The 27,270-nt window shown below is 47.3% G+C and overlaps 1 protein-coding gene across 3 annotated transcripts in view; it reads right to left on the bottom strand.

The window, feature by feature from the left end:
- The window catches only part of WRN (WRN RecQ like helicase), a 234,382-nt gene that overhangs the window by 38,887 nt on the left and 168,225 nt on the right, over positions 1 to 27,270 (bottom strand). For all 3 annotated transcript variants that reach the window (XM_069742190.1, XM_069742199.1, XM_069742208.1), the window contains one exon: positions 4,591 to 4,685. In XM_069742190.1, the coding sequence (XP_069598291.1) occupies positions 4,591 to 4,685 (95 nt within the window). The remainder of the gene's footprint in view (positions 1 to 4,590; positions 4,686 to 27,270) is intronic.

The raw sequence follows: 27,270 nt of genomic DNA, 5'->3' as shown, positions 1-27,270 counted from the left end.
TCCTTAGTCTTGCCCAGGTAATAATTGCATCACCTGTGCAATGCAAAGGAAATCCTGAAAACATGACCTGTTGGTGGGCCTTGAGGACTGGAGTTGGGGACCTCTGGTGTAGGTCATCCAGGATGGCACATCAATGCGAGCTGTGGCAAGGTTTGCTGGGTTTCTCAGCGTAGTGTCCAGAAGCTGGAGGCGCTACCAGGATACAGGCCAGTACACCAGGAGACAAGGAGGGTAGCATAGAAGGGCATCAACCCAGCAGCAGGACCGCTACCTCAGCCTTTGTGCAAGGAGGAACAGGAGGAGCACTGCCAGAGCCCTGCAAAATGACCTCCAGCAGGCCACAAATGTGCATGTGTCTGCACAAACAGTTAGAAACCGAATCCATGAGGATGGTCTGAGTGCCCGACGTCCACAGTTCGGAGTTGTGCTCACAGCCCCGCACCGTACAGGACGCTTGGTATTTGCCACAGATCACCAGGATTGGCAAATTCGCCACTGGCGCCCTGTGCTCTTCACAGATGAAAGCAGGTTCACACTGAGCACATGTGTTCAGACGTGACAGAGTCTAGAGACGCCGTGGAGAGTGATCTGCTGCCTGCAACATCCTTCAGCATGACCGGTTTGGCAGTGGGTCAGTAACGGTGTGGGGTAGCATTTCTTTGGAGCGCAGCACAACCCTCCATGTGCTCGCCAGAGGTGACAGTTAGAATGAGTTAATGCAGCAAGTCAATATTTGCAGTGTTGACCCTTCTTCAAGACCTCTGCAATTCTCCCTGGCATGCTCTCAATCAACTTCTGGACCAAATCCTGACTGATAGCAGTCCATTCTTGCATAATCAATGCTTGCATTTTGCCAGAATTTGTTGGTTTTTGTTTGTCCACCCGTCTCTTGATGATTGACCACAAGTTATCAATGGGATTAAGATCTGGGGAGTTTCCAGGCCATGGACCCAAAATCTCTATGTTTTGTTCCATGAGCCATTTAGTTATCACCTTTGCTTTATGGCAAGGTGCTCCATCATGCTGGAAAAGGCATTGTTGGGTGCCAAACTGCTCTTGGACGGTTGGGAGAAGTTGCTCTTGGAGGACATTCTGGTACCATTCTTTATTCATGGCTGTGTTTTTAGGCAAGACTGTGAATGAAATGATTCCCTTGGCTGAGAAGCAACCCCACACATGAATGGTTTCAGGATGCTTTACAGTTGGCATGAGACAAGACTGGTGGTAGCGCTCAACTCTTCTTCTCCGAATAAGCTGTTTTCCAGATGTCCCAAATAATCAAAAAGGGGATTCATCAGAGAAAATGACTTTGCCCCAGTTCTCAGCAGTCCACTCCCTGTACCTTTTGCAGAATATCAGTCGGTCCCTGATGTTTTTTCTGGAGAGAAGTGGCTTCTTTGCTGCCCTCCTTGAAACCAGGCCTCGCTCAAAGAGTCTCCGCCTCACAGTGCATGCAGAAGCACTCACACCAGCCTGCTGCCATTCCTGAGCAAGCTCGGCACCGCTGGTAGTCCGATCCCGCAGCTGAAAGTTTTAAGATACGGTCCTGGCGCTTGCTGGTCTTTCTTGGGCGCCCTGGAGCCTTTTTGACAACAATGGAAGCTCTCTCCTTGAAGTTCTTGATGATGCGATAGATTGTTGACTGAGGTGCAATCTTTGTAGCTACAATACTCTTCCCTGTTAGGCCATTTTTGTGCAGTGCAATGATGGCTGCACGTGTTTCTTTAGAGATAACCATGGTTAACTGAAGAGAAACAATGATACCAAGCACCAGCCTCCTTTTAAAGTGTCCAGTGATGTCATTCTTATTAACCATGACTGATTGATCGCCAGCCTTGTCCTCATCAACACCCACACCTGTGTTAATGGACCAATCACTAAAACGATGTTAGCTGCTCCTTTTAAGGCAGGACTGCAATGATGTTGAAATGTATTTTGGGGGTTAAAGTTCATTTTCTGGGCAAATATTGACTTTGCAAGTACAGCAATTGCTGTTAAGCTGATCACTCTGACATTCAAGAGTATATGCAAATTGCCATTAGAAAAAATGAAGCAGTAGACTTTGGAAAAATTAATATTTGTCTCATTCTCAAAATTTTTGTCCATGACTGTACTGTGTGTTCCAGGAAGAGTGGACCATAAGGTAGTTAAGGTAGGCTTGTGGAGATCTGTGTATCCGCCCCCACGCTACGTCAAAAAGAGGGAGCGGTCATAGAAAACATTAAAATCTCTGAAGCCAGTAGTGAAGGGGCATTCACCCCCCCCCCTTTCCCTTTTGCAGTAGGACAAAAGCCGGAATAAAAAAAAAAGCTGACAGTTTGTATCTCCTAGACTCAGTACAGTGGGCATAAAGGAGCAAAAAATCTTAATTAACATGCAGGAGCTCCTTTTAGAACAAAATACCCCAGCAAGGAGGATGTATTTTTGAGATCATCAAGGGGGAGTGTGCGAGTGTAACTCATGGGCTGATAAAATGTCAAAATGAATTAAGATCTTGGTTCCTGTAGAGAGATACACAGCAGTGTATGCTTGAATTCCATTCCCTGAATGCCCGAAATCAAAGTGCTCTCCAACAGCTAAGTTGACTTATCTCTGAGCGGTGTAGTAAGTTTCTTCTGTTATTCAATTTTATTTTATGTACTGTATATGCTACATTGGTTTGTCCCCTTTGTAGAATGTTTTGTACATTTTTAATAAATCCTGCCTATTGTTTGTATCAAATATAAAATTTAATAGTTCTGTTCCTTTGGTTCTGAAACCCGCACCACAAAGCCATACGCTACTAGAACCAGACCCCAGTCAGCCTGGTGGTGGCATCGAGTAGTCTGGGGTTATCATGGAGTTCGCAGTGACTGTATCGGGGAATATACATATATTCCATGCGTTGAAATCGGAGTGGTATATACCATACATTCACTGTTAAGTTTCCCGATAACCAGCCTATTAGTGGACATAGTAACATAGTTAGCAAGGCCGAAAAAATACATTTGTCCATCCAGTTCAGCCTATATTCAGTCAGAATAAATCCCCAGATCTACGTCCTTCTAAAGATCCTAATCACTTTAAGATACAATATTGTTACGCTCCAGGAAGACATCCAGGCCTCTCCTGAACCCCTTGACTGAGTTCACCATCACCACCTCCTCAGGAAAGGAATTCCAGATTCTGACCGCCCTAACAGTAAAGAATCCTCCTTTATGTTGGTGGAAAAAACCTTCTCTCCTCCAGACGCAGAGAATGCCCCCTTGTGACTGTCACCTTCCTTGGTATAAACAGATCCTTGGAGAGATATTTGTATTGTCCCCTTATATACTTATACATGGTTATTAGGTCGCCCCTCAGTCGTCTTTTTTCTAGACTAAATAATCCTAATTTTGCTAATCTCTCTGGCTATTGCAATAATTATTAATATTTATTTATATAGCACCATTGATTCCATAGTTGATATTGTTGCCCTCCTTTGTACTCGCTCTAGTTCCATTATATCCTTCCTGAGCACTGGTGCCAAAAACTACACAGTACTCCTTGTGCCGTCTAACCAGGAATTTGTACAGAGGCAGTATAATGCTCTCATTATGTGTATCCAGACCTCTTTTAATGCGCCCCTATGATCCTGTTTGCCTTGGCAGACGCTGCCTGGCACTGGCTGCTCCAGGCAAGTTTATCATTAGCTAGGATCCCCAAGTCCTTCTCCATGTCAGATTTACCAAGTGGTTTCCCATTCAGTGTGTAATGGGGATATTGATTCCTTCTTCCCATGTGTATAACCTTACATTTATCATTGTTAAACAAACTGCATCTGCCACCTTCCGGATCCATCTGTAGCAGAATACTATCTTTTTTTGTATTGACTGCTTTACATAGTTTTGTATCATCTGCAAATATCGATATTTTACTGTGTAAACGTTCTACCAGATCGTTAATAAATATGTTGAAGAGAATAGGTCCCAACACCGACCCCCACTGGTCACAGCAACCCAGTTATAGAATATACCATTTATAACAGCCTGCAGACCCCTCCGTTTATCGTTGGTCAATTGTCTGGAAGATAGAGGGTGGCAGATAGCGGTTTGCTCCAAAGACACAGAAATGGGTGTGAGATACAACCCCCCTGCCCCCCTGGCTATGATCCATGACAAATTGGTGGCAACGGTGGGACTCTGAGTGACCCTTCCGGTGTCGTCTCTTGAAACATACAATTTAAGTCCTAATAGTTTCGTGGTTAAGCAGTATCGCTTTTTCACTTAAAACACTATGTTCTGCCCTGAGGTATGCTTAAGCCAGTTTTTACACACAGGAGTATTTTTGACAATATATGTAAGTTAAAGCGAAGAGGGAAAAGGTATTATAGAATGATTTACACCTATTCCATGTTTCAGACTGCTCTGAGCTTTGGTATACAAACACTCATCAAAATACTGACTAAAATACTCCAGTATCAAAGTGACTTTAGACAAACAGCTGCATTGAAGCATTACAGATACAAAAAGTCTGGACGTATTTTAACTTTTGCCATCCATCTTCTCCGCAGCGTTTGGAAACCATACAGACAGTATCCCAAGTGTGTGCAGGGTTGGATTACAAAATTACCTTGGTGCAAACTTGCGAGGACACAACTCTTCACTTGGTGTCAACATAAGACTTGGGCATGATTGATTCTTGGCTTTACTCATCCAGTTTCTGCCCTAAAGAAACAGTGCATTTCATTATTAAAAAAAATTCAACGCCAAATACTGTCAACATTTTTAAGCACTCATAGGACGAGGTCAATTTAGCACATTAAATTTTTTTATCTTGAAACAAAAAAGTAAATATATCAAATATCGGACATCTTGTTGGTAAATGAAAATATTAGACATCTTGTATGTATCTTTCATTGATTTTTTTTCCCATATTTGCTCCCTAGATGCAAAATTAAGCAGCTATCAATATACTTCATTAGAACATTCCTACAATTTTGCTCTTGTAAATATTATCACTTCTTCATACACCCAGCTGTCCTGTTTCTGACATAGTTCCTGTCTGGCTTGGATTTCTGTTCTCCCTCTTCATTTCTCAGGGTTAGAGATAGCAGAAGGGAGGATGATAAAGTTTAAGTTATTAAGAGAGTTGAGAGGGGAAGAAAAGCATCCAAGTCTTCACAGAGGACAGATAACAAAATCTGAACAGCAGATACGGTGGAAAGCACACAAAACAGTCTTAGGATGGAGGGAGTGAATTGCATAGGCTATATTTTAACGGGAGGAAAGAGGGCAGCACTCAAATTTTGTTGGAGGCGTGTTTTTGTTTCAAGGGGAAAAGTAGAGAGGTAATCGCATACTGTTTATGAAAAAATTGATGAGTACCACCCCACCGCCTACAATAAATGTGTAGTGATTTGGTTGGTTACCTTGATTTCTTCTGTATAGATTATTACCTTTAAACAAGCTGCATTTTAGGCTTTCTTCTAGAAGGAATGTATACTTAATTAAAGGTAATACATAGTGGATGCTTTCCTGAAACGGAAAGTACTTGCAAGCAGCATAATACAAAGAATAGCAGGTTTACCCAGAATCCTTTGCAGTAGGCGGAGCTATGCAAATCATCTCTTTCCACCCCTGTCTAATCCACAGCGCTTGGAACCGCCAAGCGTGCAATGCTGCGGATTAGTTTCTAAATTTACACAGCCAACCAATTCCTACCTGTGGACACGTGTTTCGGGCTTTAGGCCCTCATCAGCACAGGGCTGGAATTGGTTGGCTGTATGGAGTGGGGCTCGGTGAGCAAGCGATACATACATGCTAGCCACCTTAGGGAGAGACCCAAGTTGGGCTAAATGTAGCGGGACGAAACCTGCTATTCTTTGTATTATGCTGCTTGCAAGTACTTTCCGTTTCAGGAAAGCATCCACTATGTATTTCCTTTAAGTAGAGGGCTTTTCGGTCTCTTTCGTCCCGCTACATTTAGCCCAACTTGGGTCTCTCCCTAAGGTGGCTAGCATGTATGTATCGCTTGCTCACCGAGCCCCACTCCATACAGCCAACCAATTCCAGCCCTGTGCTGATGAGGGCCTAAAGCCCGAAACACGTGTCCACAGGTAGGAATTGGTTGGCTGTGTAAATTTAGAAACTAATCCGCAGCATTGCACGCTTGGCGGTTCCAAGCGCTGTGGATTAGAAAGGGGTGGAAAGAGATTATTTGCATAGCTCCGCCTACTGCAAAGGATTCTGGGTAAACCTGCTATTCTTTGTATTATGCTGCTTGCAAGTACTTTCCGTTTCAGGAAAGCATCCACTATGTATTTCCTTTAAGTAGAGGGCTTTTCGGTCTCTTTCGTCCCGCTACATTTAGCCCAACTTGGGTCTCTCCCTAAGGTGGCTAGCATGTATGTATCGCTTGCTCACCGAGCCCCACTCCATACAGCCAACCAATTCCAGCCCTGTGCTGATGAGGGCCTAAAGCCCGAAACACGTGTCCACAGGTAGGAATTGGTTGGCTGTGTAAATTTAGAAACTAATCCGCAGCATTGCACTCTTGGCGGTTCCAAGCGCTGTGGATTAGACGGGGGTGGAAAGAGATGATTTGCATAGCTCCGCCTACTGCAAAGGATTCTGGGTAAACCTGCTATTCTTTGTATTATGCTGCTTGCAAGTACTTTCCGTTTCAGGAAAGCATCCACTATGTATTTCCTTTAAGTAGAGGGCTTTTCAGTCTCTTTCGTCCCGCTACATTTAGCCCAACTTAGGTCTCTCCCTAAGGTGGCTAGCATGTATGTATTAATTAAAGGTGACATTTATGCCATATCCACAGGATTGGACACCCACATATCCAGAGTTGGGGTCCTGAGCAGTTGCTCCACCTGGTGAGATGGCCTTGTGCATCTATCAGAGAACTATGAATAAATCTAGATGTGGGTATCAGAGTGCACAAAAGGGTGATGCCCTTTGGAGTGAGAGTGGTAAAGTTTTGGTTATACTCACCTGGTTGAGTTGTGACAGGCCCAATTCCTATGAAGGCATGCAAACAAAAAACCTTTTAAAGTTCTCTTGTGCTGTATGTTAAATCCTGTCTGTTCGGTCAGAGAGGTGTCCATTTTGGGCTCTCTCCTCCCGGCTGCTGCTTGCCATCCTCCTGCTCCGACTGACGTGAATGACGCCTCCTGCATCATCCACATAGCCCGGCGAAATCCCATGCCTGCACAGAGAAATTATCGGCTTGCGCCTGTACACTATGCTCTGCCCTACTGCGGGCAGAGCCGAAAACATCAGTGCACAGCAATGGCGGCAAAATAGTTCCAGCACATGAGCCAGAAAGATGCATGCCAGCGCACTGATGTTTTCAGCTCTGGCCACAGTAGGGCAGAGCATAGTGCAGAAGGCACAAGCCGGCGATTTCTCTGCATAGGCATGACATTTCACCCTGCTATGTCCGGGGCTGTGATGTAGTGGAATGACACCCGATGCCTGGGCCTAATCAGTGCTGGTGTCACTGTCTCCCTCTTCACGTTCAGTTTCTCCGAAGGAAAAGTCCAGGATGAGATGCGGCCCTGGCTTCCTCTTCATGTTTAGTTCATACGAAGGCGGAGACAGTGATGCCAGCACTGATTGGGCATAGGCGTTACGTGTCACAACACCGCATTACAGCCCAGGGGAAAGCGAATGCGGTCTCCGCAGGAACGGTACAAGCATGGGAGGCGAGTATAGGTTTTATTATTTTAATCGGGGCCAAACATTTAGTTTATGAATGGGTTGTCCTAGTAGTGGACAACCAATTAAACATATAGTGTGGGAGAACTTTAAAGAGTTTTGGGAGGGGTTACAGTGGAAAAATAAGTATTTGATACACTGCCGATTTTCCAAGTTTTCCCGCCTACAAAGACTGGACAGGTCTGTAATTTGTATCGTAGGTACACCTCAACTGTGAGAGACATCATCTAAAAATAAAAAAAAACAAATCACATTGTATGATTTTTTAAATAATTAAGTTGAGTTTCATTACATGGAATAAGTATTTGAACACCTACCAACCAACAAGAATTCAGGCTCTCACAAACCTGTTAGTTTTTCTTTAAGAAGGCCTCCTACTCTGCACTCATAACCTGTATTAATTTAATCTGTTTAAACATGGTACCTGTATGTGTCCATACATTCAATCCCTCTCCAACCTTTCCACCATGGTCAAGACCAAAGAGATGACTAAGTACACCAGGGAACAAAATTGTAGACCGGCACAAGGCAGTGATAGGCTACAGGACAATAGGCAAGTAGCTTGGTGAGAAGGCAACGACTTTTGGAGCAATTATTAGAAAATGGAAGAAACACAAGATAACCATCAATCTTCCTCGGTCTGGGTTCCCAAGCAAGATCTGGTCACATGGAGTAAGGATAATTCTGAGAAAGGTCAGGAATCAGCCCAGAACTACATGGGAGGACCTGGTCAATGACCTGAAGAGAGCTGGAACCACAGTCAAACATTACCATTCGTAAAACACCACGCCGTTATGAATTAAAATCCTGCAGAGCATACGGGGTCAGTACTTGTCCAAGCCCGTTTGAAGTTCATCAATGACCATCAAGATGATTCAGAGGAGGCATGGGACAAGGTCATGTGGTCAAATTAGACTAAAATAGAACTTTATGATATCAACTACACTCGCCGTGTTTGGAGAAAGGAGAAGGATGAGTACAACCCTAAGGGTATGTTTCCACGTTCAGGAAACGCTGCTTTTTTGACGCTGCGTTTAGCCGCAGCGTCAAAAACGCAGCATCCAGATGTTACAGCATAGTGGAGGGGATTTCATTAAATCCCGTCTCCACTATGCATCACAAGACACATGCGGCATGCCCGCAAAAACGCACATGCGGCGCATCTTGAACGCAGCATGTCCTTACATTGCAGAAAAAAACGCAAGGACAGCGCAGGTGACCTGCCAGTGACCTCAGGTGCAGATTTGGTCAGGATTTTACCTGCATAAAATCCCGACCAAATCCTGATGCAATCCTGAACGTGGACACATGCCCTAAGCACACTGTCCCAACCGTGAAGCATGATGGGTTGATCATCATACTTTGGGGGTGCTTTTCGGCAAATGGGACAGGACGACTAAAACGTATTGAAGGGAGGATGGATGGGGTCATGTATCGTGAGATTTTGGTAAACAACCTCCTTCCCTCAGTAAGAGCATTTAAGATGGGTCGTGAGTGGGTCTTCCAGTATGACAATGACCTGAAACAGACAGCCAGGGCACAATGACCTGAAACAGACAGCCAGGGCAACTAAGGAGTGGCTAAGTAAGAAGCATTTCAAGGTCATGGAGTGGCCAAACCAGACTCCAGATCTGAACCCAACAGAAAATCTTTGGAGGGAGCTGAAACTCAATGTTGCCCAGCGACAGTCCTGAAACCTTAAAGATCTGGAGAAGATCTGTATGGAGGAGTGGGCCAAAAACAGGATTTTTGGTTGCTTACCGTAAAATCTGTTTCTCGGAGCCTTCATTGGGGGACACAGGAACCATGGGTGTATGCTGCTGCCACTAGGAGGCTGACACTATGCAAATAAAAAAAGTTAGCTCCTCCTCTGCAGTGTACACCCTACCGACAGGAAGTAGGATATTCAGTTAGTGAGAAAGCAGTATGAGAAGCAACATGTAAAATAAATAATAATAATATAATTAAAATAATCTTTATTTATAGCTCGCCAACAAATTCCGCAGCGCTTAACAGTTTAACAGTTTCAAACACTCAAAGAGTGTTCAAAGAACTCAAACGTTAACAGTATAACACAATAAACAGAGCTGTTCAACTTGGGAGGGTGCTGTGTCCCCCAATGAAGGCTCCGAGAAACAGATTTTACGGTAAGCAACCAAAAATCCTGTTTTCTCTATCGCCTTTCATTGGGGGACACATGAACCATGGGACGTCCCAAAGCAGTCCCTGGGGTGGGAAAAAACAGCCTTCCATCAGGTCAAAAGACTCAACACTGCCGCCTGCAGGATCCTTCTGCCTTGGCTGGCATCCGCCAAAGTGTAGGTATGGACCTTGTAAAATTTGGCGAACGTGTGGATGGAAGACCAGGTTGCCGCTTTGCAGAGCCGTAGGGCGGAAGCCCTGTGGTGCACCACCAAGGAGGCACAGACTGCCCAGGTCGGATGTGACTTTATCTCCGGAGGGGGCGCTCTGTACTTGACCCGGTAGGCCTCCAAAATTGCCGTTCTGAACCAGCGAGCAATAGTCGCCTTGGAAACCTGCAGGCCTCTGCGCGTGCCATCAGGAATGACGAAAAGAGAATCCGTCTTCTGGAAAGCGGACATTCTATCCAGGTAGATCCTCACTGCCCTGACGAGGTCCAGCTTGGTCAACGATCACTCCAGAGGATGAGTCGGAGCTGGGCAAAGGGAAAGTAGAACAATGCCCTCGTTGAGGTGGAAGGTGGAAACCACCCTAGTAAGGAAGGAAGGCGGAGACCTGAGGACCACCTTGTCCTGGCGGATGACCAAGGAAGGAGGTCGGCGAGAGAGGGCCGCCAACTCGGAAACGCGGCGGATGATGGCCACAAGAAACGCCACCTTCCAAAATAGAAGAGACGGGAACCTCCGTGAGAGGCTCAAAGGGGAAACCCCCAGAACGTCCAGTACCAGATTTATATCCCATGAATCCACAGGGCCCTGAACGGAGGGACAGCATGGGCCACTCCTTTAAGGGAGGTCTTAACCTGTGGCCGAGAAGATACAGTCTTCTGAAAAAGGATGGAGAGCGCAGAAACCTGGCCCTTCAGAGAACTAAACGCAAGGCCCGAGTCCAGACCTGCCCGAAGGAAAACCAAAATGGAAGGCAAGGAAAGGGACCTATGTAAAATGCAGTTGGACTCGCACCAACGGAAATAAGCCTTCCAGGTACGAAAATAAATCCTGGAAGGCAAAGGCTTCCTAGCCTGGATCATGGTGTGAATCACCCGGTTCGAAAGGCCGGACGTTCTTAGAACTGCGGTATGAACAGCCACGCCGATAAACTGAGCGACCGAGAATTCGGGTGGCAAATCGTACCCTGAGACAGCAGGTCGGGCCTGTCTGGAAGGCGCCAAGAAGCGTCCGCGAGAAGATTGACGGTCTCCGCAAGCCAAGCTCTCCTGGGCCAGTCCGGGGCAATCAGAAAACCGGCACCCCTTCCGCTTTGAACTTTACCAACAGCTTGGGAGGTAAGGGCAGGAGTGGGAATAGATAGGGCAGCACGGAGAGCAACCAAGGAATGGCCAGAGCGCCGACGCCACCTGCGAGGGGGAGGTCGCGAGACCTGGAGACGAACCGAGGAACATTCCTGTACCTGTCCCCCATCGAAGACAAATCTGATGGAAAATCTACGGATGCCAGGGCCATTCCCCTGCCGCGAGATCCTCGTGGCTAAGGAAGCTGGCGGCACAATTGTCCACGCAGGGAATATGCACCGCGGATATCACCGGAACCATTGCCTCTGCCCAGAGGAGGATCTTGGATACCTCGGCCAAGGAGCTCCGAGTCCCCCCTAGAAGGTTGACATATGCCACCGCCGTGGCATTGTCCGCTGGATTCGGATAGGAAGACCACTGAGAATCCTTTCCCAGTGACGAAGGGAGGGAGGATGGCCCGAAACTAGAGGACGTTGAACGGTAGAGAAGACTCCTACGCCAACCAATGACCCTGAACAGTCAGGTGGCAAAACACCGCGCCCCAGCCGAGCAGACTGGCGTCCATCATCACCACCCGCCAGAGAATTGGAAGGAAAGACCTGCCCTGGGGGATGAGAGGTAATGTCAGCCACCAGATGAGGGACCGCTTAACCTGGTAAGAGAGTAGGATCGGACGATCCAGAGAGAGGACAGACCTGTCCCAGTGTGACGGAATGGCCTGCTGAAGAGGTAGAGAGTGAAATTGGGCGAAGGGAATCGCTACCAATGTTGCCACCATGCTCCCCAGAACCTTCATGGCCGATCGAAAGGAGAGAAGTCGAGGACCTGGAGCAAGCGTACATCCCGACGAAGGATGGATCTCTTATCTTCGGGGAGGAAGACTTTGGTCTGACAAGTGTCGAAGAGCATGCCCAGAGAGACGAGGTGCTGGAAGGGAACAAGACAGGATTTCTTCCTGTTGACAAGCCACCTGAAATGGGCTAGAGTGTGGAGGACAATGGACGGGCTCTCATGAGCCTGAGAAAAGGACGGAGCCTTGATGAGGATGTCGTCGAGTTACGGAAAGTACCATTCCCCTGACTCTCAAGATGGCTATCAGCGCCGCCGCGATCTTAGTGAAAACCCTGGGAGCGGTTGCGAGACCGTAAAACAGGGCGATCAATTGGGAATGCTCCTAATGTACTGCAAAGTGCAGGAATCTGTGATGTCCTGGGGATATAGGGACATGAAATTAGGCGTCCAGAACGTCTATGGAGTACAGAAGCTCCTATGCCGAAATGGAAGTGATTACTGAACGAAGGGATTCCATTCCGAAGTTCGCAGATGGACCCTTTTATTTATTAACTTAAGAACCGGGATTGGTTCGAGTAGAAGCCTGTGAATCCTTCTCTTTCTGGAACGGGAACGATTACCTCCGCGCTGAGGAGAGAGGCGATGGCTGCAAAGAAACCCGAAAACAAGGTCGGGTCTTTGGAGGGCGAGATTCAAAGAAACGATCCCAGGGCTGAGAAGCGAAATCAATTTTGTATCCTGAGAATATCGCTTCCCTGACCCATGCATCCTCCATCGCCATAAGCCAAACGTCTTTGAAGAGAGGAAGGCAACCTCCTAGCTTGGGAGATGCGCCGGGATTCCAGGAAGAATCATGCCGAGGTACATCTTCCAGGTGTAGACCTGGTGGATCTTCCTTGGGAATAGCCAGAGAACCAGGAAGAAGTGGACCTAAAGGAAAACTTCTTCCTATCCTGGCGCGCTTGCAACCTCTGCTGTAGAGGAAGAGGTCTGGGACCAAAAGACGTGATCCCTGAAAGGGCAAGGTGGTAAGTGCCTTCATAGAAGACAGGTCCGCTTGCCAGGCCTTAAGCCAAACTGTCAGGCGGATGGCCACGACATTGCTGGATGTCTGAGCTGCACGAGACGCGGCATCCAGGGAAGCAGAGACCAAATACTCGATCACATGAGAAATCCGGTTGGCAAGCCCCGCTAGCTGATCTGGTTAGACCCAGTCAGAGTGCCTTGACGGAGTTGCTTTGCTCATTTGGCCACAGACCTTGAAACCCATGAGGAGGCAAAGGCCGGGCAAAGAATGGACGCAGCCGCTTTGAAGGCTGACCTCGCCAAGGATTCCAAATGTCTACCATTAGATTCCTTCGAACGTGCTGCACCAGGAAAGGGGGGCCGGACTGTGTAGTCTGGAGACTGGCAGGCCCACGGAGGAGAAGCTGTCCAGTTAGCGGTGCTCTGGGGAAAAGGATATAACACGCCGAGGCGCTGTCCTCTTTGAAAGCGTCTGGCCGTATTCTCTTTCTCTGGCCACCAGCTCCTCAAACTCAGAAACTTTGGAAGGTGGTTTGGACCGTCTAAACGAAACCGCCTGATCTGCGGGTTCCGTAGCGGAGTCTTTGATGCTACAGGCTTGGTTACCGCAGCAATGAGGTTCTGAACCATATCCCTGCTAGCGATTTGGTTAGAATCCAGCTTCAACACATCTTCCGAAGGTGCATCCGAGAACGCTTCTCGTTCCTGTCTAGATCCTTTGCGACCAATCTTAGTAGACTCGGACAGAGCCTCCTGTGATCCGCTAGCCACAGCAGAAGATGTGATGGGCAACCTATCCGGCACAGACACTAGGGTCTGAGACACTTGGGTGAGATCGCAGGGATTGGGACAGAGAGGAGACGCACGCTGGGATAGGGGACTCACTCTCTCGGACAGCAGGGGTGTCCAGGGCGGTAGGCACCGCGGAGCCGTCGCAGTCCTGACAGAGGGAGGGAAATCTGCAAATCATACAATGTGATGGACCAAAATAGCAGAAAAGGCAGGAGGACGGGAGAGTTCTGCCTTAGAATTAGACATAGTGCCCGAGGGTTAGGGGAAGGAGGCAGAGGGAAGTGTCAGTCTGCTGTGTAGGGATACTCACAGCAGATGTCCTGTAGCTTCCAGGCTGTAGAGGAGCAGGTCCTGCAGACAGATGCACCGCTGGATGCGACGATCCCTGGCGACGCCTGAGGGACCATAAGAGGGGCTGGAAGCTGCACCAGGAAAGAGAGGGCAAAAGGCCCGCTAGTAAACACGGAAGAGGAGATGGGGCCGACAGCGCAAGCCTGGGGCAGTAAGATGGCGACGGCTGTAGAGCGGTGGCTGGGAAGAAGTGGGCGGAGACAAGCGCACACACCAGGGAAACCAATATGGCGCCAGTTGCAGGGCACGGCTATGGGGGGCGGAGCTAGACGCCCTGCAGGAAGAAGATACAGGCGGGAGAAAGCCCGCCCGAAGGAGAGCAAATGGGGGGCGGAGTTACTGCGCCAGAGTAGGCCCGAGAAGCCGGGGCCTAAATTAGAAACCGGCGACCGCCGCCCCGAAGTAGGCCTAAGAAGCCGGGGCCTAAATTGGAACCCGGCGGCCGTCGCACCGGAGTAGGCCCGAAGCCGGGGCCTAGATTAGAAAACCGGCGGCAGTCGCGCCGGCGTAGGCCTCCTAGGTTAGACGCCGGCGACCGCCAGATTGAGGGGAGAAGGAGGCGAATAAGCCATGGCGGTAGCGAACAACTCGCACTGAAAAAGGTAGTCCCTCAAATAGTGACGGAGCCTGCGTTGAGACTGGAGGGGTGGGGGGGGGTGGGTTGGGGGGAGTTAAGGAGGCCTGAGCAGGGCAAAAGAGCTGCTGAAAACCTGGCATTTCCCCTAGGAAAAGGCCCCCCACCTTCCTAAAGGGAATCCCTAACTTAAAGGTCCTGAAGGGGATAGATGGGACACCTTCTAAATACTCACCTTCTTCATCTGTATATCTTCTTCCGGAAAAAAACCTGAGGAAAAGGAAATATACCTCATTATTCCGGATGCAGAAAAAGACGTCCTGAACTTGCTGGTGGACGTCCTCGTCTCCTCCAACCGACAGGCTCTGGTGGGCGAGTGGGTGGGGGACGGATGCAGGATCGGACTTCTGAGCACGCTTGTGTGCCAGGATCATGGCTCTGCTGAGGGCTTTATGAGGATACGGGGTGGCAGTACACGCCGTACTCATAGTCCCTAATGTGGGATTACAGGTGTGACTGTTCACCCTGTATCCCTCCAGAAAACCTGAAAGAAAACGACGCACATTGAGGTAGATAAGGGTCTAATGAAAGACCCGTGTCCACCTCCTACTGACACTAAGCTAAACTGAATATCCTACTTCCTGTCGGTAGGGTGTACACTGCAGAGGAGGAGCTAACTTTCTTTATTTGCATAGTGTCAGCCTCCTAGTGGCAGCAGCATACACCCATGGTTCCTGTGTCCCCCAATGAAAGGCGATAGAGAAATCCCTGTTGCAGTGTGTGCAAATTTGGTCAAGAACTACAGGAAAAGTCTGACCTTTGTAATTACAAACCAAGGTTTCTGTACCAAATATTAAGTTCTGATTTTCTACTGTATCAAATACTTATTTCATGCAATAAAATGCTAATTAATTATGCAAAAATCATACAATGTGATTTTCTGGATTTTATTTTTAGATTCGGTCTCTCACAGTTGAAATGTACCTACCAGGGCTGTGGAATCAGAGTCAGTGTACATTTGGGTGGAGTCTGAGTTGGTATAAAATGGACTAACTTCGACAATATATAATAAATTAGGTACAGTATTTAAATGCAGTATGTGCAAAATATTTTTTCATTTGCGAAAGTTATGAAATGTCCTATAAATGGCTGTTCTATTCCTGATCTAAGGATCTCTTTTTTAAGTAGAGATGAATTTATACTGCACTTTACATACATGCTGAGAAATAAGAGATAGTCTGCAAAAGGGACATGCTGGAACTCTGATTGAAAAAAAGTGATGAAATTGGTTACTGCTGTGTTATGAACTGGTGGTTCAGAAACACAATGGACCTGGTGATTAAGAGCACACAAAGTGACCTGATAGTTACTAATAACATAGGACGAGCTCTGAGACGTGGGAACTCTGCTGACCGCAATCCCTAATCCTATCACACCACACTAGAGGTAGCCGTGGAGCGCTCCTGACCAGACCTAGGCGCCTCGGGCACAGCCTGAGAAACTAGCTAGCCCTGAAGATAGAAAAATAAGCCTACCTTGCCTCAGAGAAATTCCCCAAAGGAAAAGGCAGCCCCCCACATATAATGACTGTGAGTAAAGATGAAAATACAAACACAGAGATGAAATAGGTTTTAGCAAAGTGAGGCCCGACTTACTGAATAGACCGAAGATAGTAAAGATAGCTTTGCGGTCAGCACAAAAACCTACTAACAACCACGCAGAGGGCGCAAAAAGACCCTCCGTACCGACTAACGGCACGGAGGTGCTCCCTCTGCGTCCCAGAGCTTCCAGCAAGCAAGAAAAACCAATATAGCAAGCTGGACAGAAAAAATAGCAAACAGAAGTAACACAAGCAGAACTTAGCTTATGCAGGGCAGACAGGCCACAAGACGATCCAGGAGAGAGCAAGACCAATACTGGAACATTGACTGGAGGCAAGGAACAAAGAACTAGGTGGAGTTAAATAGAGCAGCATCTAACGACTTAACCTCGTCACCTGAGGAAGGAAACTCAGAAGCCGCAGCCCTACTCACATCCACCAGAGGAATCTCATAGACAGAACCAGCCGAAGTACCACTCATGACCACAGGAGGGAGCTCGACCACAGAATTCACAACAGTACCCCCCCCCTTGAGGAGGGGTCACCGAACCCTCACCAGAGCTCCCAGGCCGACGAGGATGAGCCAAATGAAAGGCACGAACCAGATCGGCAGCATGAACATCAGAGGCAAAGACCCAGGAATTATCTTCCTGACCATAACCCTTCCACTTAACCAGGTACTGGAGTTTCCGTCTCGAAATACGAGAATCCAAAATCTTCTCCACTATATACTCCAACTCCCCCTCAACCAAAACCGGGGCAGGAGGATCAACGGATGGAACCACAGGTGCCACGTATCTCCGCAACAATGACCTATGGAATACATTATGGATGGAAAAAGAAGCTGGAAGGGTCAAACGAAAAGACACAGGATAAGAACCTCAGAAATCCTATACGGACCAATGAAACGAGGCTTAAACTTAGGAGAGGAAACTTTCATAGGAATATAACGAGACGACAACCAAACCAAATCCCCAACACGAAGTCGGGGACCCACACAGCGCCTACGGTTAGCGAAACGTCGAGCCTTCTCCTGGGACAATGTCAAATTGTCCACTACATGAGTCCAAATCTGCTGCAACCTATCCACCACAGTATCCACACCAGGACAGTCCGAAGACTCAACCTGCCCTGAAGAGAAACGAGGATGGAAACCAGAATTGCAGAAAAACAGCGAAACCAAAGTAGCCGAGCTGGCCCGATTATTAAGGGCGAACTCAGCCAAAGGCAAAAAGGACACCCAATCATCCTGATCAGCAGAAACAAAACATCTCAGATATGTTTCCAAGGTCTGATTGGTTTGTTCAGTTTGGCCATTTGTCTGAGGATGGAAAGCTGAGGAAAAAGACAAATCAATGCCCATCCTAGCACAAAAGGCTCGCCAAAACCTCGAAACAAACTGGGAACCTCTGTCAGAAACGATGTTCTCCGGAATGCCATGTAAACGAACCACATGCTGGAAAAACAATGGCACCAAATCAGAGGAGGAAGGCAATTTAGACAAGGGTACCAAATGGACCATCTTAGAGAAGCGATCACAAACCACCCAAATGACCGACATCTTTTGAGAGACGGGGAGATCCGAAATAAAATCCATAGAGATATGTGTCCAGGGCCTCTTCGGGACTGGCAAGGGCAAAAGCAACCCACTGGCACGAGAACAGCAGGGCTTAGCCCGAGCACAAATCCCACAAGACTGCACAAACGAACGCACATCCCGCGACAGAGACGGCCACCAAAAGGATCTAGCCACCAAATCTCTGGTACCAAAGATTCCAGGATGACCAGCCAACACCGAACAATGAACCTCAGAGATAACTCTACTCGTCCATTTATCAGGGACAAACAGTTTCTCCGCTGGGCAACGGTCAGGTCTATTAGCCTGAAATTTTTGCAGCACCCGCCGCAAATCAGGGGAGATGGCAGACAAAATTATCCCCTCTTTGAGAATACCCGCCGGCTCAGGCAAACCCGGAGAGTCGGGCACAAAACTCCTTGACAGGGCATCAGCCTTCACATTCTTAGAGCCCGGAAGGTACGAAACCACAAAGTCAAAACGGCAGAAAAACAGCGACCAACGAGCCTGTATAGGATTCAACCGTTTGGCAGACTCGAGATAAGTCAAGTTCTTGTGATCAGTCAAGACCACCACGCGATGCTTAGCTCCTTCAAGCCAATGACGCCACTCCTCGAATGCCCACTTCATGGCCAACAACTCTCGATTGCCAACATCATAATTACGCTCAGCAGGCGAAAACTTCCTGGAAAAGAAGGCACATGGTTTCATCACCGAGCCATTAGAACTTCTTTGCGACAAAACAACCCCTGCTCCAATCTCAGAAGCATCAACCTCGACCTGGAATGGGAGCGAAACATCTGGCTGGCACAACACAGGGGCAGAAGAAAAACGACGCTTCAACTCCTGAAAAGCTTCTACAGCAGCAGAAGACCAATTGACCACATCAGCACCCTTCTTGGTCAAATCAGTCAACGGTTTAGCAATACTCGAAAAATTATTGATGAAGCGACGATAAAAATTAGCAAAGCCCAGGAACTTTTGCAGACTCTTCAGAGATGTCGGCTGAGTCCAATCATAAATGGCCTGAACTTTAACAGGGTCCATCTCGACAGTAGAAGGGGAAAAAATGAAACCCAAAAATGAAACCTTCTGAACACCAAAGAGACACTTTGACCCCTTCACAAACAAAGAATTCGCACGCAGGACCTGGAACACCATTCTAACCTGCTTCACGTGAGACTCCCAATCATCCGAGAAGACCAAAATATCATCCAAGTATACAATCAGGAATTTATCCAGGTACTCTCGGAAGATGTCATGCATAAAGGACTGAAATACTGATGGAGCATTGGAAAGCCCGAATGGCATAACCAGGTACTCAAAATGGCCCTCGGACGTATTAAATGCTGTTTTCCATTCATCGCCCTGTTTAATACGCACAAGATTATACGCACCACGAAGATCTATCTTGGTGAACCAACTAGCCCCCTTAATCCGAGCAAACAAATCAGACAGCAGCGGCAAGGGGTACTGAAACTTGACTGTGATTTTATTTAGAAGGCGGTAATCAATACAAGGTCTCAACGAACCATCCTTCTTGGCCACAAAAAAGAACCCTGCTCCCAATGGCGACGACGACAAGCGAATATGACCCTTCTCCAAGGATTCCTTTACGTAACTCCGCATAGCGGCGTGCTCAGGCACAGACAAATTAAACAGTCGACCCTTAGGAAACTTACTACCAGGAATCAAATTGATAACACAATCGCAATCCCTATGCGGAGGTAGGGCACTGGACTTGAGCTCATCAAATACATCCCGGTAATCCGACAAGAACTCCGGGACCTCAGAAGGGGTGGATGATGAAATAGACAGAACTGGAACATCACCATGTACCCCCTGACTACCCCAGCTGGACACAGACATAGATTTCCAATCCAATACTGGGTTATGGACCTGTAGCCATGGCAACCCCAACACGACCACATCATGCAGATTATGCAACACCAAAAAGCGAATATCCTCCTGATGCGCAGGAGCCATGCACATGGTCAGTTGGGTCCAGTACTGAGGCTTATTGTTGGCCAAAGGCGTAGCATCAATTCCTCTCAATGGAATAGGATACTGCAGGGGCTCCAAGAAAAACCCACAGCGCCTAGCAAAGTCCAAGTCCATCAAATTCAGGGCAGCGCCTGAATCCACAAATGCCATGACAGAATAGGATGACAAAGAGCAGATCAAAATAACGGACAAAAGAAATTTCGACTGTACCGTACCAATGGTGGCAGACCTAGCAAACCGCTTAGTGCGCTTAGGACAATCGGAGATAGCATGAGTGGAATCACCACAATAAAAACACAGCCCATTCCAACGTCTGTGTTTGTTGCCGTTCAGCTCTGGTCAAAATCCTATCACATTGCATAGGCTCAGGTTTATGCTCAGATAATACCGCCAAATGGCGCACATTTTTACGCTCACGTAAGCGTTGATCGATCTGAATGGCCAAAGACATAGACTCATTCAGACCAGCAGGCATAGGAAATCCCACCATGACATCCTTAAGGGCTTCAGAGAGACCCTTTCTGAAAATAGCTGCCAGCGCACATTCATTCCATTGAGTGAGCACAGACCACTTCCTAAACTTCTGACAATATATCTCTACCTCTTCCTGACCCTGACACAGAGCCAGCAAATTTTTCTCTGCCTGATCCACTGAATTAAGTTCATCATACAGCAATCCGAGCGCCAGAAAAAACGCATCAATATCGCATAATGCAGGATCTCCTGGCGCAAGGGAAAATGCCCAGTCTTGAGGGTCGCCACGTAATAAAGAAATAATGATCTTAACTTGTTGAACTGGGTCACCAGAGGAGCGGGGTTTCAAAGCCAGAAACAGTTTACAATTATTTTTTAAATTCAGAAACTTAGCTCTATCTCCAGAAAATAAGTCAGGAATAGGAATTCTAGGTTCTAACATAGATTTCTGAACCACAATGTCTTGAATATTTTGTACTCTTGCAGCGAGATGATCCACACAAGAAAACAGACCTTTAATGTCCATCACTACACCTGTGTCCTGAACCACCCAAATGTCTAGGGGAAAAGAAAGACAAAACACAGTGCAGAGAAAAAAAAATGGTCCCAGAACTTCTCTTTTCCCTCTATTGAGAAGCATTAGTACTTTGGGCCTCCAGTACGGTTATGAAATGGTGGTTCAGAAACACAATGGACCTGGTGATTAAGAGCACACAAAGTGACCTGATAGTTACTAATAACATAGGACGAGCTCTGAGACGTGGGAACTCTGCTGACCGCAATCCCTAATCCTATCACACCACACTAGAGGTAGCCGTGGAGCGCTCCTGACCAGACCTAGGCGCCTCGGGCACAGCCTGAGAAACTAGCTAGCCCTGAAGATAGAAAAATAAGCCTACCTTGCCTCAGAGAAATTCCCCAAAGGAAAAGGCAGCCCCCCACATATAATGACTGTGAGTAAAGATGAAAATACAAACACAGAGATGAAATAGGTTTTAGCAAAGTGAGGCCCGACTTACTGAATAGACCGAAGATAGTAAAGATAGCTTTGCGGTCAGCACAAAAACCTACTAACAACCACGCAGAGGGCGCAAAAAGACCCTCCGTACCGACTAACGGCACGGAGGTGCTCCCTCTGCGTCCCAGAGCTTCCAGCAAGCAAGAAAAACCAATATAGCAAGCTGGACAGAAAAAATAGCAAACAGAAGTAACACAAGCAGAACTTAGCTTATGCAGGGCAGACAGGCCACAAGACGATCCAGGAGAGAGCAAGACCAATACTGGAACATTGACTGGAGGCAAGGAACAAAGAACTAGGTGGAGTTAAATAGAGCAGCATCTAACGACTTAACCTCGTCACCTGAGGAAGGAAACTCAGAAGCCGCAGCCCTACTCACATCCACCAGAGGAATCTCATAGACAGAACCAGCCGAAGTACCACTCATGACCACAGGAGGGAGCTCGACCACAGAATTCACAACAGTACCCCCCCCCCCCTTGAGGAGGGGTCACCGAACCCTCACCAGAGCTCCCAGGCCGACGAGGATGAGCCAAATGAAAGGCACGAACCAGATCGGCAGCATGAACATCAGAGGCAAAGACCCAGGAATTATCTTCCTGACCATAACCCTTCCACTTAACCAGGTACTGGAGTTTCCGTCTCGAAATACGAGAATCCAAAATCTTCTCCACTATATACTCCAACTCCCCCTCAACCAAAACCGGGGCAGGAGGATCAACGGATGGAACCACAGGTGCCACGTATCTCCGCAACAATGACCTATGGAATACATTATGGATGGAAAAAGAAGCTGGAAGGGTCAAACGAAAAGACACAGGATTAAGAACCTCAGAAATCCTATACGGACCAATGAAACGAGGCTTAAACTTAGGAGAGGAAACTTTCATAGGAATATAACGAGACGACAACCAAACCAAATCCCCAACACGAAGTCGGGGACCCACACAGCGCCTACGGTTAGCGAAACGTCGAGCCTTCTCCTGGGACAATGTCAAATTGTCCACTACATGAGTCCAAATCTGCTGCAACCTATCCACCACAGTATCCACACCAGGACAGTCCGAAGACTCAACCTGCCCTGAAGAGAAACGAGGATGGAAACCAGAATTGCAGAAAAACAGCGAAACCAAAGTAGCCGAGCTGGCCCGATTATTAAGGGCGAACTCAGCCAAAGGCAAAAAGGACACCCAATCATCCTGATCAGCAGAAACAAAACATCTCAGATATGTTTCCAAGGTCTGATTGGTTTGTTCAGTTTGGCCATTTGTCTGAGGATGGAAAGCTGAGGAAAAAGACAAATCAATGCCCATCCTAGCACAAAAGGCTCGCCAAAACCTCGAAACAAACTGGGAACCTCTGTCAGAAACGATGTTCTCCGGAATGCCATGTAAACGAACCACATGCTGGAAAAACAATGGCACCAAATCAGAGGAGGAAGGCAATTTAGACAAGGGTACCAAATGGACCATCTTAGAGAAGCGATCACAAACCACCCAAATGACCGACATCTTTTGAGAGACGGGGAGATCCGAAATAAAATCCATAGAGATATGTGTCCAGGGCCTCTTCGGGACTGGCAAGGGCAAAAGCAACCCACTGGCACGAGAACAGCAGGGCTTAGCCCGAGCACAAATCCCACAAGACTGCACAAACGAACGCACATCCCGCGACAGAGACGGCCACCAAAAGGATCTAGCCACCAAATCTCTGGTACCAAAGATTCCAGGATGACCAGCCAACACCGAACAATGAACCTCAGAGATAACTCTACTCGTCCATTTATCAGGGACAAACAGTTTCTCCGCTGGGCAACGGTCAGGTCTATTAGCCTGAAATTTTTGCAGCACCCGCCGCAAATCAGGGGAGATGGCAGACAAAATTATCCCCTCTTTGAGAATACCCGCCGGCTCAGGCAAACCCGGAGAGTCGGGCACAAAACTCCTTGACAGGGCATCAGCCTTCACATTCTTAGAGCCCGGAAGGTACGAAACCACAAAGTCAAAACGGCAGAAAAACAGCGACCAACGAGCCTGTATAGGATTCAACCGTTTGGCAGACTCGAGATAAGTCAAGTTCTTGTGATCAGTCAAGACCACCACGCGATGCTTAGCTCCTTCAAGCCAATGACGCCACTCCTCGAATGCCCACTTCATGGCCAACAACTCTCGATTGCCAACATCATAATTACGCTCAGCAGGCGAAAACTTCCTGGAAAAGAAGGCACATGGTTTCATCACCGAGCCATTAGAACTTCTTTGCGACAAAACAACCCCTGCTCCAATCTCAGAAGCATCAACCTCGACCTGGAATGGGAGCGAAACATCTGGCTGGCACAACACAGGGGCAGAAGAAAAACGACGCTTCAACTCCTGAAAAGCTTCTACAGCAGCAGAAGACCAATTGACCACATCAGCACCCTTCTTGGTCAAATCAGTCAACGGTTTAGCAATACTCGAAAAATTATTGATGAAGCGACGATAAAAATTAGCAAAGCCCAGGAACTTTTGCAGACTCTTCAGAGATGTCGACTGAGTCCAATCATAAATGGCCTGAACTTTAACAGGGTCCATCTCGACAGTAGAAGGGGAAAAAATGAAACCCAAAAATGAAACCTTCTGAACACCAAAGAGACACTTTGACCCCTTCACAAACAAAGAATTCGCACGCAGGACCTGGAACACCATTCTAACCTGCTTCACGTGAGACTCCCAATCATCCGAGAAGACCAAAATATCATCCAAGTATACAATCAGGAATTTATCCAGGTACTCTCGGAAGATGTCATGCATAAAGGACTGAAATACTGATGGAGCATTGGAAAGCCCGAATGGCATAACCAGGTACTCAAAAATGGCCCTCGGACGTATTAAATGCTGTTTTCCATTCATCGCCCTGTTAAATACGCACAAGATTATACGCACCACGAAGATCTATCTTGGTGAACCAACTAGCCCCCTTAATCCGAGCAAACAAATCAGACAGCAGCGGCAAGGGGTACTGAAACTTGACTGTGATTTTATTTAGAAGGCGGTAATCAATACAAGGTCTCAACGAACCATCCTTCTTGGCCACAAAAAAGAACCCTGCTCCCAATGGCGACGACGACAAGCGAATATGACCCTTCTCCAAGGATTCCTTTACGTAACTCCGCATAGCGGCGTGCTCAGGCACAGACAAATTAAACAGTCGACCCTTAGGAAACTTACTACCAGGAATCAAATTGATAACACAATCGCAATCCCTATGCGGAGGTAGGGCACTGGACTTGAGCTCATCAAATACATCCCGGTAATCCGACAAGAACTCCGGGACCTCAGAAGGGGTGGATGATGAAATAGACAGAACTGGAACATCACCATGTACCCCCTGACTACCCCAGCTGGACACAGACATAGATTTCCAATCCAATACTGGGTTATGGACCTGTAGCCATGGCAACCCCAACACGACCACATCATGCAGATTATGCAACACCAAAAAGCGAATATCCTCCTGATGCGCAGGAGCCATGCACATGGTCAGTTGGGTCCAGTACTGAGGCTTATTGTTGGCCAAAGGCGTAGCATCAATTCCTCTCAATGGAATAGGATACTGCAGGGGCTCCAAGAAAAACCCACAGCGCCTAGCAAAGTCCAAGTCCATCAAATTCAGGGCAGCGCCTGAATCCACAAATGCCATGACAGAATAGGATGACAAAGAGCAGATCAAAATAACGGACAAAAGAAATTTCGACTGTACCGTACCAATGGTGGCAGACCTAGCAAACCGCTTAGTGCGCTTAGGACAATCGGAGATAGCATGAGTGGAATCACCACAATAAAAACACAGCCCATTCCAACGTCTGTGTTTGTTGCCGTTCAGCTCTGGTCAAAATCCTATCACATTGCATAGGCTCAGGTTTATGCTCAGATAATACCGCCAAATGGCGCACATTTTTACGCTCACGTAAGCGTCGATCGATCTGAATGGCCAAAGACATAGACTCATTCAGACCAGCAGGCATAGGAAATCCCACCATGACATCCTTAAGGGCTTCAGAGAGACCCTTTCTGAAAATAGCTGCCAGCGCACATTCATTCCATTGAGTGAGCACAGACCACTTCCTAAACTTCTGACAATATATCTCTACCTCTTCCTGACCCTGACACAGAGCCAGCAAATTTTTCTCTGCCTGATCCACTGAATTAGGTTCATCATACAGCAATCCGAGCGCCAGAAAAAACGCATCAATATCGCATAATGCAGGATCTCCTGGCGCAAGGGAAAATGCCCAGTCTTGAGGGTCGCCACGTAATAAAGAAATAATGATCTTAACTTGTTGAACTGGGTCACCAGAGGAGCGGGGTTTCAAAGCCAGAAACAGTTTACAATTATTTTTTAAATTCAGAAACTTAGCTCTATCTCCAGAAAATAAGTCAGGAATAGGAATTCTAGGTTCTAACATAGATTTCTGAACCACAATGTCTTGAATATTTTGTACTCTTGCAGCGAGATGATCCACACAAGAAAACAGACCTTTAATGTCCATCACTACACCTGTGTCCTGAACCACCCAAATGTCTAGGGGAAAAGAAAGACAAAACACAGTGCAGAGAAAAAAAAATGGTCCCAGAACTTCTCTTTTCCCTCTATTGAGAAGCATTAGTACTTTGGGCCTCCAGTACTGTTATGAAATGGTGGTTCAGAAACACAATGGACCTGGTGATTAAGAGCACACAAAGTGACCTGATAGTTACTAATAACATAGGACGAGCTCTGAGACGTGGGAACTCTGCTGACCGCAATCCCTAATCCTATCACACCACACTAGAGGTAGCCGTGGAGCGCTCCTGACCAGACCTAGGCGCCTCGGGCACAGCCTGAGAAACTAGCTAGCCCTGAAGATAGAAAAATAAGCCTACCTTGCCTCAGAGAAATTCCCCAAAGGAAAAGGCAGCCCCCCCACATATAATGACTGTGAGTAAAGATGAAAATACAAACACAGAGATGAAATAGGTTTTAGCAAAGTGAGGCCCGACTTACTGAATAGACCGAGGATAGTAAAGATAGCTTTGCGGTCAGCACAAAAACCTACTAACAACCACGCAGAGGGCGCAAAAAGACCTTCCGTACCGACTAACGGCACGGAGGTGCTCCCTCTGCGTCCCAGAGCTTCCAGCAAGCAAGAAAAACCAATATAGCAAGCTGGACAGAAAAAATAGCAAACAGAAGTAACACAAGCAGAACTTAGCTTATGCAGGGCAGACAGGCCACAAGACGATCCAGGAGAGAGCAAGACCAATACTGGAACATTGACTGGAGGCAAGGAACAAAGAACTAGGTGGAGTTAAATAGAGCAGCACCTAACGACTTAACCTCGTCACCTGAGGAAGGAAACTCAGAAGCCGCAGCCCCACTCACATCCACCAGAGGAATCTCATAGACAGAACCAGCCGAAGTACCACTCATGACCACAGGAGGGAGCTCGACCACAGAATTCACAACACTGCTGCCAGAACCCCTAAAATTGATAACATCTTGAAGAGATGTGCTGGAAAAGGGGCAATTGTGGATGAAGCCACTAGGGGGAGCAGCACGTATTTAATGATTGAGCTATTGCTTGAGCTGAAACCCTTCCTTGTAGATATGGCCAACCCTCAGGTCAATGGACACAGATGTCTGAATTGAACGAATTGCTTCATCACCCATTTACAGTGACTAAAAAATTACAAGCTGAGGATTTAACTCCTGGCATTTTCATGAAGGAGTGGAAGAACTAGCTGTTTTGCTTGTTCCAAAGAGGAGGTTTAATTGCTGATGGCATTGCTGCTTCAATGAAACGGAGAGAGACACTGCTATTCGAAAACAAAATTCTTTTGGAAGCTGTTTATGTGGACCCGAGTCATCGTATATTGCTGGATGATCAACAGCTTACTAAAGGA

This window comes from Ranitomeya imitator, chromosome 1 (genome assembly GCF_032444005.1).
Source record: "Ranitomeya imitator isolate aRanImi1 chromosome 1, aRanImi1.pri, whole genome shotgun sequence".
NCBI classification, from domain to species: Eukaryota; Metazoa; Chordata; class Amphibia; order Anura; family Dendrobatidae; genus Ranitomeya; species Ranitomeya imitator.
The sequence above is the reverse complement of the archived record's forward strand: the minus strand, read 5'-3'. Positions and strand labels throughout refer to the sequence as shown.